General features: G+C 34.1%; 1 protein-coding gene across 1 annotated transcript; it reads left to right on the top strand.

Annotated features, from left to right (window-relative positions):
• The first annotated feature begins 2107 nt into the window (after positions 1-2107).
• LOC108835328 (receptor-like cytosolic serine/threonine-protein kinase RBK2) lies at positions 2108-6588 on the top strand. The gene is made up of 8 exons (XM_056992267.1): positions 2108-2305; positions 4659-5004; positions 5092-5343; positions 5422-5576; positions 5638-5717; positions 5797-5932; positions 6012-6161; positions 6238-6588. Exons 1-8 carry the CDS (start codon positions 2303-2305, stop codon positions 6361-6363), a joined length of 1248 nt encoding a protein of 415 aa, XP_056848247.1. The 5' UTR covers positions 2108-2302; the 3' UTR covers positions 6364-6588.
• The last annotated feature ends 6965 nt before the right edge of the window (positions 6589-13553 follow it).

Raw genomic sequence — 13553 nt, 5'->3', positions numbered from 1 at the left:
TTAAAAGTACTATATGATAAGTCGTATTCTATAATGTTTCAGGATGAATGATTGAATTATTTTCAGTTTTGTATTTTAAATGATATAAACTGAAAATAATTCAATCATTTATTTTGATTGATAATTTTCAGAAAAAAAAGAATTGTCTTCACTTTACATTTTTAGCTAAAACACTATACATTTTAAAATATACTAGGGTCGGCTCGCCCTACGGGCGGGATATATTTTACTTGTGATTTAAATTGTTATTTTATATGATTTTGTGGTTTGTTTTAGATTTATATTCGCAAGAGATGTATATGACACACTATTAAAAAAGGAAGATCATATTACATCACATAAATAATATCAGAAAAACAAATGGTATCAATTTGAGACAGTTATTAATAAATGATACAAAATATTTGTTATTAACTTATATTTGTCTATATTAATCTTTGTTAAGCCAGTAAATATCAATTAAAAAGATGTATTTTATATACGTTTAAAATATGCAGTTTACTCTCTAAAATAAATTAATTTTAAGATTTACTATTGTTTTTGTTGTTCTTAGAAAACAAATGGTTTCAATTTGAGACACTTATTAATAAATGAGATGAAGTATCTGTTTTAACATCAATTATTGTAATTGATGTTGTTATTAACTTATATTTGTCTATACTAATCTTTGTTAAGCCAGTAAAAACCAATTAAAAATATATTGTATTTTTATATACGTTTAAAAATATGCAGTTTACTCTAAAATAAAATTAATTTTAATTTTTACGATTGTTTTTGTTGTTCTTAGAAAATCAAATGGTATCAATTTGAGACACTTATTAATAAATGATACAAAATATATGTTTTAACATCAATTATTGTAATTGATGTTGTTATTTTAATCTTCTGTTTCTGTTTCAAGTGTCTTGAAATGTTCAAGCATTCTTTCTTGGCTGCAACTTGCTCGTCTCCCTTTGCTCCCCATACTTTCAATGATGGTCATAAAACTAAACACACACACACACAACAAAATCAAACAAAATCATTACACAGTGTACATACTACATACACACTGTAACAATCATATCATCATCTTAAACCAAGGGTTCCTCCCAATCCTCGCAACAGAAAAGAATAGCTAACAGCTAACTCTATCAGTGTTTTTGAATTGGGTAAAGGAGAAGAGTCTCTTACTGATGAAAGCATTTTTGCGGCTGTTATTTGACTTCAAGTTACCAAAAATGTGGAGAGGAAGACCACCGCCTCCCAGTCTCTTCATGTTCTTCCTCTTGCACCTCCTATGTCCATCTCTTTTATTAAAAACAGTAAAAAAATCAGAACAAACTCACAACAATCATTACATAGAAGAGTAAAAAATCAGATCCCACTCACATTAACATCGACCATGAGCAACCCATATAAGCTTCCCAGCACGCTTGATATTCCTCGCTTCCCAGTACCTCCGCAGCCGAGCCTCCACAACCGATGAACACCTACCAAACTTCAAATCGGAAAAAAACACCATAGAGTTGGCCATTGAGAGAGATTAGTAGAAGTTCGGAGATTAAGAGAGATAAGGTGCAGATGGATGAACAGATCACTATCTCCATAAGAGAAATACTAACCTATATTTATAACAGAGGAATGGTGATTTCGACGACTGACCGACGCATTGAAGATCCATTAGTAGAGATCATAAATCAATCCGTTACATGAGAAAAGAAGAAGATCCGTTACATGAGAAAAGAAGAAGATCGTTCGTCTTCATCGCCGTCAAACTCATAGAAACGAAGATGAAAGTAGGGTTAGCTCGAGTAAGAGATACTCAGGGCCGTAAACAAAACAAAAAAATTAAGCCTACAATTATTGGATAAAAACATAACAGACGAAAGCCCAATATGATTTCCAATTAAATGAATCGCAACGTTTAGTACAGGGGGACAGCTGTCGCGACCACAGAAGAGGAATTAGTGACATGGATGCTGATGTGTCAGTAGAAGGGATCCAACCTTCTTTTATATATATAGATAGATGACGTATTATATAACTATCAAATCTAAGAGAAACATAAATTGTTTTGTTTTCAGTTTCTCTTTCTAATTCCTTTTTTTTATCGACTCTTTCTAATTCCTATCATTACCATTTTGCTTATTATGAAAAATAACCATGGGATTGTCTTTATATATTTCTGGTAAGAAAGCGATGGTTTATTGTACCTGAACTGAAGTGGTAGTTATCTACTCTCTACCATTTCCCATCTCTTAGTTCATCATCCAAGCAGAATATATTGAGTTTCACATGTTCTTCAGTTTTTTCTTCTGGCATGGTGAGCTGATCTGTTTTCTTATTCTTATATATTCTTCATTTATTTATTTTTGAATAAATATTATATTAATATTTTCAAAACACCTAACATCCCGTAGAGGAGCGTTAGAACAGTAACAGTCGTCTGAGAAATAGACTAGGGTAAAACAAAGCAAAAGCCCGTAGATTCCCCATTTTTATTCCTTCTTTTATTGTGTTTCACTATTCCATCGAATTGTTTTCTATTTTCGTAGAAGAGTTATTGGTTACTCATCTTCTTTTCTTGGCAAGTGTTTCGCTTTATACGACAATATTTGAATAACGAAGTCAAGTTGTTTCGGTATGTGCAAAAATTATTCAACTTGTTTCGGTATGTGCAAAGAATTTCAGAATTTGGTATGCCTCTTACACAACACGTTATGGTTTGTTAAAGTCTTTTTTCACATTATACAGTAATTTTTCAGGGCATTTACAACTCGTATTTTCATCTCCCAGAATATACTAAAATAGAGAAAAATATGCTGCAACTGTGCAACATAGTCTTTTAGAAAAAAATTAGTTTAACCAAAATCATAATTTTATGAAAATCTTGTAGAGGTTAAAAATAAATAGGATTAATTTCAAGCTTAGAAATAGAATAATACAAATAAACATATTTTAATTTTAAAATGAAATAGAGAAATACAATGGAGATTATTTTAGTCATTCAAATTATTGTCTTTGTCCAGATTTAAGGATCGATATGGACATAATCTAGTGAAATATTAGTTTTGGTCTGCATGCTTGTTAATAGAAACTAGAGTTTGACTCGTATGTCCGTGCAAATTAAGTTTTGATTTTTTTTATAAATTATCTACTGACATTTTTAAACATATAGGCTATTTAAATACTTTTAGATTTATACAAATTTATTCAGATTCGAAAGAATTCAAATAGAATACTATCCAAAATTTTGTAATATCAAGTATATTTTAATTTTAAAATATAAAAAGCATGATACCTTTAAAATTTGATCTATAATATATACCTGAATGTCCATGTATAACTGATTATGTAAATAAATAAAATAATTTTTTTTAAACCAGTTTGAATTCTGACCCATTATTTCTTGTCACTAATAGAGTAACTTCATTTAAACACGTGAAACTATTATGGTTATTACATAAAATAAATGTCATCGAATTATTATGAAAAATACAAATTAATGAAGTAGTTTGCAAGACTTAAAAATGTAAAATATGTAATAAAACACTTAAATGAAAACAATAAATGAACTGGTTAAATTAGTCAAAAAAGAAATGAAATTATGTAATAATCCACTTAAAATTAGATAAATATTATTTTGTACTTCAGTTTTAACAGAATATATTATATATGTAAATACATGCCTCCAGATTGTTTAAGAAAAAATATTAGAGTTCTTAATAAATATTTATAGCTTCTTAAATTTCAGATCGGACATTGTGGAGATAATGAATGTGATTGGTTGGGTTGTAGGAGGTAGTTTTAACTTTAATTTTTACCTACAACCTTTAAAATCACCAATTATGCTTTATATTTGTTTTTAAAGCTACAACAAAAATGTAGAGAAAATGACTGTAACTACCTTATTTTCTAAAGCTCTATTATTTTTGCTGTAGGAAATATGTTGCTGCAGCAATAAATTTTAAATCTACATCACTTAAAGCTAAATCAAAAAATTCTACAGCTTAAATCCTACCGTAAATTTTCTATAGTTACAACCAAACCAATCACCCCCAATGTGTTTCCAACTTGTTCTTTGTAGCTAGATGTTCTCTACTTTCTTATCGTCGATTACAAAAAGTAGGTTTTCTATTATATTGATTCAACAAGTTCATCTTTTACCTCTTCGTATTTAAAAATAAGCTAAATTAAAACATACAGATCAAAATATAAAAATAAGTTTAGAATCTATTAAAGAAACAAATAAAATATATTAAATTAACTAAAAAAGCTAAAAATGAAAAAAAAAATTACTTTTCTTACTATATGGGAAATCCTAAAAATCAGAATTTTCAAAATCAGTAGTATGTTTAATTATCATAAAACAATTGTCAGTTTTGATTCGAAAATTGGAAAAAAAAACTGACTCTTTAGCATTTATCTCTTGAACAAAAAATGTATTAAATGATATTTCATCTTAACTTTGCTTGGAAAATTTCCATGTTCGATATTTTCTTCCTTTAAATATTACTATAAAAGAAGAAATATATTTATAAAATTTTCCTTTACAAAAATAAAATAAAAAGACTTTTCCCTTTTACACAAAAAAGGCCGGTTGAAGTTTCAAATTAAATGATGAATGTGTCTGTCTAAATTCAAAAACCGTTTGTCATCTTCCTCTCAATTCTCAGATGATGAAAGTTTCAGACTCGTCTTCACCCACTGGAGTTCTCGAAGAGTTCTTCAGAACAGAAGAATTCGAAAGCTCCCAGAGTACAACTACCAGTAAGAACCCTTCCTCCTCCCGTTTCCGCAGGGTTGTTCAACTTCTAAGAAGCACGTCGAAAAAATCTCTAGAGAATCTGAAGGTCCAGTTTCAGTACAACAATGCCGTTACAAGCTCTTTGAGAAGATGCAGTAGCTTGAGAGACACTCTCAGATTTGGCCCCTCCAGTGATTCTCACGTTCTTGCACACTCTCCTCGAAGAATCTTTTCTTTTTCTGATCTCAAAACTGCCACCAACAATTTCGCTCCAGGTATGTCCTTCAATGTTAGGATTGTTTTTTTTAACATTAGAATTTCATATTATGATTAGTTTTTTTTTTTTTTTTTAAATTGAGCAGAGAATCTAATTGGAAAAGGAGGTTATGCTGAAGTTTACAGGGGGAAGTTTTCAAATGGACAAATGGTAGCCATAAAACGTCTGATGCGTGGAAACATCGAAGAGATCATTGTAGATTTTCTATCAGAGATGGGTATAATGGCACATGTTAATCATCCAAACATAGCCAAGCTTTTAGGCTATGGTGTCGAAGGAGGAATGCACCTTGTTCTTGAGTTGTCACCTCATGGGAGTTTAGCTTCTATGCTTTATAGTAAACTCTCTTCCTCCATCACTAACCTTGCATATTCAAAAAATTAAAATAATTAAATTGTTTTTGATGATGTGATAGGCTCAAAGGAGAAGATGAAATGGAGCATCAGGTACAAAATAGCTTTGGGAGTTGCAGAGGGTCTGGTGTATCTTCACAGAGGATGTCACAGGAGAATCATTCACAGAGATATCAAAGCCGCAAACATTCTTCTCACGCATGATTTTTCGCCTCAGGTACGATTGGTACTTATGATAATTATTTTCAGTTCTTAAAATGTCTTTTTTTGTGTGTTAGATATGCGACTTTGGGCTTGCGAAGTGGCTACCTGAACACTGGACAAACCATATAGTTTCCAAATTTGAGGGCACATTTGGGTGAGTCTATGCATTAAGCATATTTATGCTTCCTTGGGTATTAATTGTTTAGAGATGGATTCATCCTCATTTCTTTCAGATATCTTGCTCCTGAGTACTTAACACATGGGATAGTAGATGAAAAGACCGATGTATTCTCCCTGGGTGTACTTTTGCTAGAACTTGTTACTGGACGACGAGCTCTTGACTATTCCAAGCAAAGTCTTGTTCTATGGGTTAGTCCTAGAGAGCCAATATATTTTTGAGGGTTGAAATTCCACATCTGTTCTTAGTTCATTGGTCTTTGTTTCTCAGGCCAAACCATTGATGAAGAAGAACAAAATTAGAGAGCTAATTGATCCATCTTTAGCGGGCGAATATGATTGGATGCAGATTAAACTTGTGCTTCTGGCTGCTTCGCTATCAATCCAAGAATCATCAATAGAGAGGCCTGGGATGAGTCAGGTACATAACCAAACTCTGTCTGGTATAACAAGTAAAGAAATCACCTTTGTTTTGATTTTTTTTGTCTTAAAATTAGGTCGTTGAGATCCTCAAAGGCAACTTGAACGATCTCAAGTGCATCATGAAATGCAGAGTTCCTTTTTATCGAAAAGCTTTTAGAGATGAGAACATGTCAAGAAATATCCAGAAAGTTAGAACTTGAAGAAAGGAAACGGATGAAAAACAACAAAGGGAAAAAAAGATATTACATCATTTTTGAATAAAAAATCGTTATGCATCACTTGTCAACAAAGATATTAATGGAAATGATATCGCGCATAGTAAGTGAATATTCTTTGTAGATTTTATTTATTTATTAAAAGCATACAAGTATTAGTACGCAGCAAAGGCATAGCTTGAGTGAATTTGTGTACTATTATTTTTGTCATCTGAAACGGGTGAAATGCAAATTTTACATGTCTAAGCCGGCAAAGAACATACTTTTTCCATCCATAAGTTGATGAGGTAAACTTTACCCTCCAAAAACTATAAAGACCTAACGCCATCGGGCAGATAAACTTAAAATAAAATAAAAAGGGAACCAGAACATTTAAACCTCCTGGGACAAACACATAATCATCAGAGAATCGAAGCATGTGGATACCAGATGTCAAAATAAGCAAAGAAGGCGTTGAAGTTTAAAATTTATTTGGGATGAGAGTAAAGTTCCACGAGCAACCGTCCCTCAAAAACAAGCTTCATCAAGGGAAGCCACTTTCCTCGAGAACACAGATCTCCATCCGAGTAGCCCACGAATAACACAGTTCACAATCAATTGGATTTTTTTTTCCTCAAAGAAAGATTATATTGTAAGCTCAAGAACTTGGAGCTTGAGAAGCTGTTGCAGTGGTGGAGTTTTGGTTCGTGTACTTGTGTTACACACACAGGATGGTGTGTGACACACGCTTCGAAGAATAAAAAGAAAATATCAAGATGTGATGATATGGAATATTTCTATATACTTGGTTGACGAAATACGCATTAAAGGAGCATGATTAGATCACAAATTTGAAGATTTGGTGATGCTAAAATATAGGAAATATTATATTAGATAATAGGAAAATATTATTTAATATATATTGTGGCTTTTTCCTAGAATTAGGGTTAGAGCTTTTGACGTTGTAATTCTCACGGAAACATAGCAGCAGCTTTGGGGTTTCAGACAGTGAGTGATTTGTATAGGTGATCAACAGGAGTTGGTTCCTCATAAGGGTAGATTAAGAATTGATCCGTGTCAAGCCGTGTGTGGCGTTGAGTAATTCGGATTTGACAAGTCTTTGTAAAAGATTGTTTCAGTGATTCTTAATAAAGAGATAATTGTTCTTGGAATTATTTTGTGCCGTCTGTTCTCGCTGTATCTCGAACTTACAATTGGTATCAGAGCAGGACACCTAAACGAAGAAAACATCTTCGAACCAAGGTGAGATCCTGAAAAGAGAATATGGCGATTTTGGCACAAAATATGTTGCTGCTGAATGATATGAACTATGGGTATTGGAAAGTAAGAATGAGAGCAAACTTACGTGGAGCTGATGAAGATATATGGACAGTTGTTCAAACTGGATGGGAAGAACCGTTTGTGATGCAAGAAGATGGTTTGAAGAGGCCTAAACTGAAGACAAAGTGGACAGCAACAGAGAAAAAACTTTCAAGGTTTAATGCAAAAGCACTGGATACAATCTTCAGTTCTGTAGATGCAAAGCAATTTGAGCTTATTCAGGGATGTGAATCAGCTAAAGAGGCTTGGGATATACTACAAAATGCTTTCGAGGGTACTGCGAATGTTAGAAGGATAAGATTGGACTTGCTTGCATCACAGTTTGAAGACATAAGGATGAGGGATGATGAGAAGATCGGAGATTTCAGTGCGAAGCTCAGCTCCATAGCCAATGAAGCACAAGTTTTAGGTAAAAAATATGAAGATGCAAAATTGGTGAAGAAGTTTTTGCGATGTTTGCCTACTAAGTTTGCAGCACATAAAGCAGCGATAACATTGACGATGAACACTGATGAACTGAACTTTGCTGAGGTAGTAGGGATATTAAAGGCTGAGGAGATGGAATTGGAATCTAAGTGTTCAAAGCCTGCTCAAGACTCTCAAATCACAGTTAATGAAGACATCCAGAAAGCTAAGAAGCTTGAAGAATCTATTCACTTGGTGATTCAGAAACTTGAAGAAACTATGAATCTTTTGAATAAGATGTCCAGCGACAGACTGCCTAGAGAAGAAGAAAGACATAAATGGCAGGCAGTGGTGTGTTTTAATTGTCATGGTATTGGGCATGTCAAAACAGAGTGTCCATCATTCAAGAGAAAAGAAATCAAGTGTAATGGATGTAATGGTTATGGGCACATAAAATCAGATTGTGTGAACACCAAAAAGATGAAGATGAAGAGAAGTTGCAATGATAAAGTACCAGAGAGAAAAGAAGATGCTCTCAATTTCGTGTCTCTTCATGGAGTTATAGGATCTGAAAAAGACATCACTAAGGGTGAAATTCGTATGTCGGGTGTGTCACACACCAATTCAGATGCGTCACACAGTGATACAGAAAGTGATATAGATGCAGATTTTCTAGCCGAGTATAAGGTTCTCTTTGGTAAATTTGCAGAACTCAGTCACGAAAACCTACAGCTCATCAAGGATAAAGCTGTCTTGGAAGATCAAGTCAACACCCTAGAGATGGAACAGACTGATGCGAAGGGTGAATCAAAGTGTAGGGTGAGAGAGGATGATAATGAAGACGAGCTTCAGTCTCTTAAGAGAGTTATTGCAGAGCAGAATCAAGTTCAACAAGAGTCTGAAATAAAGTTTCATCAGATGAAACAACTGTTGAATCAAGAACTTGAGAAGAGTCAGCTTCTGGAAAGACAACTTGCTGAGAACTACAAGAAAGTGAGAATGTTGAACACTGGATCAGCAAGTCTGGATCATATCTTGTCAATTGGGCAGTCTCCAAAAATCAGTTGGGGTTTGGGTTATAAAGGGACGACTTCACAAGAGGTTGACAAGAATGAAGGAATCAAGTTTGTAAAACGCTCAATCCCAGTTATTTCAGCTGAACAAAAGGATGAAACTCAAGCAAAGATGGTGGTTCCAAAGATACAAGACAGCAAAATTGTTGCTAAGCGAATGAATGGCTGTCTCTTTTGTGGTAAGACCGGACATACTGTTGCTTTCTGTTATTCTAGGAGAAACCAGACTGAGCGAGCTTGGAGGATGAACTTTTGTTATGTGGAACCTAGAAGATATGGACATGTTTGGATAGCTAAGAAGGATCTGTATCCTAAGTTTACGAAAGGTGTGTCACACGAGCATACTAGTGTGTCATACAATCGAATGGGTGATCAATATACTGAGTTTGAAGAACCAGTTCGATGGCCTAGAAGGTACTGAGAGTTTTTGATGGTCCCACAAGTATCATGAAGTTGTTCAAAGAGTTTTTCACTCAAGCAGGGGGAGATGATACTTAATTCAGGGGGAGTTTAAGTTAGTACTTTGGTGGTATGTATGATGCATATTGTTCTTAGGCTTGAGTTGTAAAACTCAGTGAAAAAGGGGGAGAATGTAAGCTCAAGAACTTGGAGCTTGAGAAGCTGTTGCAGTGGTGGAGTTTTGGTTCGTGTACTTGTGTTACACACACAGGATGGTGTGTGACACACGCTTCGAAGAATAAAAAGAAAATATCAAGATGTGATGATATGGAATATTTCTATATACTTGGTTGACGAAATATGCATTAAAGGAGCGTGATTAGATCACAAATTTGAAGATTTGGTGATGCTAAAATATAGGAAATATTATATTAGATAATAGGAAAATATTATTTAATATATATTGTGGCTTTTTCCTAGAATTAGGGTTAGAGCTTTTGACGTTGTAATTCTCACGGAAACATAGCAGCAGCTTTGGGGTTTCAGACAGTGAGTGATTTGTAGAGGTGATCAACAGGAGTTGGTTCCTCATAAGGGTAGATTAAGAATTGATCCGTGTCAAGCCGTGTGTGGCGTTGAGTAATTCGGATTTGACAAGTCTTTGTAAAAGATTGTTTCAGTGATTCTTAATAAAGAGATAATTGTTCTTGGAATTATTTTGTGCCGTCTGTTCTCGCTGTATCTCGAACTTACATATATATATATATATATCAGTGGTAACCAAGGTTTACAAGCTTAAGGCATCCCCCAACAAGAAAATGAAGACACAAAAGGCCTTCCAAACAGAGGTAGACAGAACAAAAAATACACCTCCTCCTGCGAACGCCAAACTAGGCAAAGGATCCCACTCTCTCACTGTCAAACAGAGGCGCTAGCCATCTTGGCTGTCCTGCCGCTTCATACGACTGGACAAAAAACCTGCTTGAAGCGCTCTTGACAATGAGATAAGCTCCTTTGTTAGTTTCTTTTACTTCCAAACATACCTTCCAGTTTGGGACTTTACTCAAAATATTCAATAGTAAGGTACTTTCCACCTTAAATGATGGCCACGCCTTCGGCCTTTCCAAAATACCGCAGAATGTAGGGTCTTCAAAGGCTACAACAACCCTCTCCACTCTATGAGCTACCATATTCTCAATAGCCCACCTCACCGCATGCACCTTTGCATCATTTAGGTTATTAATCTCCACAAAAGACCTTCTACTGTGCCAAATTGGCATACCATTTGAATCACTGACCACCCAATCACAACCTAAGGAATGAGTTTTCTTAACCCAATACCACCCAATGTTGCACTTCAACCACCCTCTGGATGGAGTCGCCCATTTCCGGTCAGCATTCTTCCCTTCCAGCGCCTCCTTTTTCTCCTCCTGATGATCGAGAGTTTGTGCTAGAAACCAGACCTCGGCCTCCTGTCGAATTTTCCAAATGCATTCCTCCCCATCAAATGGCTTCCCTTCAAAGAAGAATTTATTCCTGTTTTTCCATAAGAACCATAGAACCCACGGGAAAACTCTTCTAATCTCAAGATGGATTTTGATGTTCTTGCTCATCTGAAACAGGTAATGGATGTTTGCATAGACTGACTCCTCATTAAATCCATTTTCTGGGATTGGAAATAGAGACCGCGCCCACGTTTGCCTTGCGACATGACATGTAAACAGCACATGATTTGCAGTTTCCGGTTCCATCCCACAATATTGGCATCTCACATTAACCTTCATACCCCTCCGAGAGAGAGCATCCATGACTGGGATAGCATTACTCAGTGTGCGCCAGAGGAAATGCTTGATTTTAGGCTCAGTCTGAGTTAGACATGCCTGTTCTTTTAAACTGTTAAAAGAAGGTTAGGCATTTGCCACTTGCAGAAGTCCCTGCAGTTTCGTCTTTGATGCAAGCCAATAGCCCGATTTAACCGAGTAGGAACCAGACTTTTCGTGTTTCCAGCACCAATAGTCTTCTTGCTCCGGTAATGGCTTCAGTTTCTTAATCTTGTCAGCATCCTCATCGAAGAATTGATCTGCTAGAATCTGCTCGTTCCAGGAACCGGATTCATAATCAATCAGATCGCAAACTTTGAGCTCAAGATTGATGAGGGTTTTCTTCATCCATGGGTTAAATCTACCACCAAAGTCACACCAAGGATCAATCCACACTCTTAGCGATCGACCATTCCAAACCTCCTTTCGCAGTCCACGCCTCAATAACTCTCTTCCATGGAGCACACTTCTCCATCCATATGAGGGTCTTGTTCCCACTTCAGCCTCTAAGAAGGAGTCATTTTCATAATATCTGCTCTTTAGAATGCTGGCAAGTAAGCATTCCGGCTCCTGAACTAGCTTCCACGCCTGCTTAGCTAGTAAAGCTTTGTTGAAACTCTCAATATCTTTGAATCCTAAGCCTCCTAGCTTCTTTGGGATACACATTCGGGCAATCAATTGGATTTTATTCTTATTTATCCTATAACCTCCATCAAAAACTCTTATATACCCCATGATAATACTTTACTTATTTTTTATTTTCTTTTAAATCAAAAATGTGGCCGAAGACTTAGAAGTCCTTAATACTTTTCTTTTAAATAAAAAATGTGGCCCAAACAGGTCTCAGGTATGATCTTGACTTGAAAAGAAAACTGCTGGTCCAAAGAAATTGAATATGTAAACATGGACCCAAACCGCACCTATATTTCCAGGTCGATTTTAGTTTGGTTTTCCGGACTGGTAAAATATTCATTTCTAAAAGAGATTTTACAAGAGTGTATATACAAAATCTTTAATAAACTAATTCATGAATTATATAACTTAAACAAATTATCTTCTTCCATATCATATGATTTTGTAACATAACAATATACAAGAATTTCAAAAATATTAACCACAAACTTTGTATATAATTTAAGAAAAATCTATGCTTTCGAAACGCGAATCAAAATCTAGTAATATATTATAATAGAATTTCATACTAAGCGATAAAGTAAATATTTCTGACAAAAAGTTTTAAAATAATTAGTACAGTATTACTATTGCTTGGTCTCGAAAACAGCTAACATTGATTATCCTGATTCTCTTTTCTCCGGAACCATTTTGGGAATTTACTATCTCTCTCACAAATCGTTTATTAAGTTACTTTAATTCAGTGTTCTGAAATCTGATCCGGACCCGCATTTAAACCGGTAAATCCAGTGATCCAAAAAAGTCGGTTTAGATTTTGTGAAAAAATCAATATTTAAACAATAAAACCGTAAAAATTTACTAAAACCCAGTTAAACCAGTGGTTAAACCAATAAATAACTTTTACATATTATTTTACAGTTTTACTTGAAAAAATAAAGTGAACAATGATATAGAGAACCATAATTGATTAATTTGATTTGATATTAGTTTATGTTTGTTATACATAATTTATTAATGATATTTTACTTTTGGTTTATTTTAGATCTGAATTTTATTATTCATATTAAACATTTAAATATTTATGATTTTTTAACGTTTGATATTTTTTGTTAGATGTCATAACTCTTAACTTGTTACAAAAAATTAAGATAATTTAAACTATTTTTTTGATATTTTGTATGTCAAATGGAAATAAAATATAAAAACTAAAGCTAAGTATTTTTTAAATATCCAAACTATTATTTTATGTTTTACAAAACATTTAGAAAATATGTCAATTTAGCTTTTGTTAATTTATTTTCATAGCTAATATATCACTATATAATAAAACTAATTTATTTATTAATTCGCGGTTCATCCGCGGTCGGCCCAAAAACCCGGTGGTATGGACTATCATCATGTTCAGTGTCCGAGTTGAATTTAAATTAGTTCATACAGTATTTGGGTTCTAGCTGTCCAAATTATAGATTTATGTTTTCCGGGATATTCTAAAATAGTTTTTTTAAAAGTTTTTGGTCATAAAATA

This window comes from Raphanus sativus, chromosome 8 (genome assembly GCF_000801105.2).
Source record: "Raphanus sativus cultivar WK10039 chromosome 8, ASM80110v3, whole genome shotgun sequence".
In the NCBI taxonomy this organism is placed as follows: domain Eukaryota; kingdom Viridiplantae; phylum Streptophyta; class Magnoliopsida; order Brassicales; family Brassicaceae; genus Raphanus; species Raphanus sativus.
The sequence above is the reverse complement of the archived record's forward strand: the minus strand, read 5'-3'. Positions and strand labels throughout refer to the sequence as shown.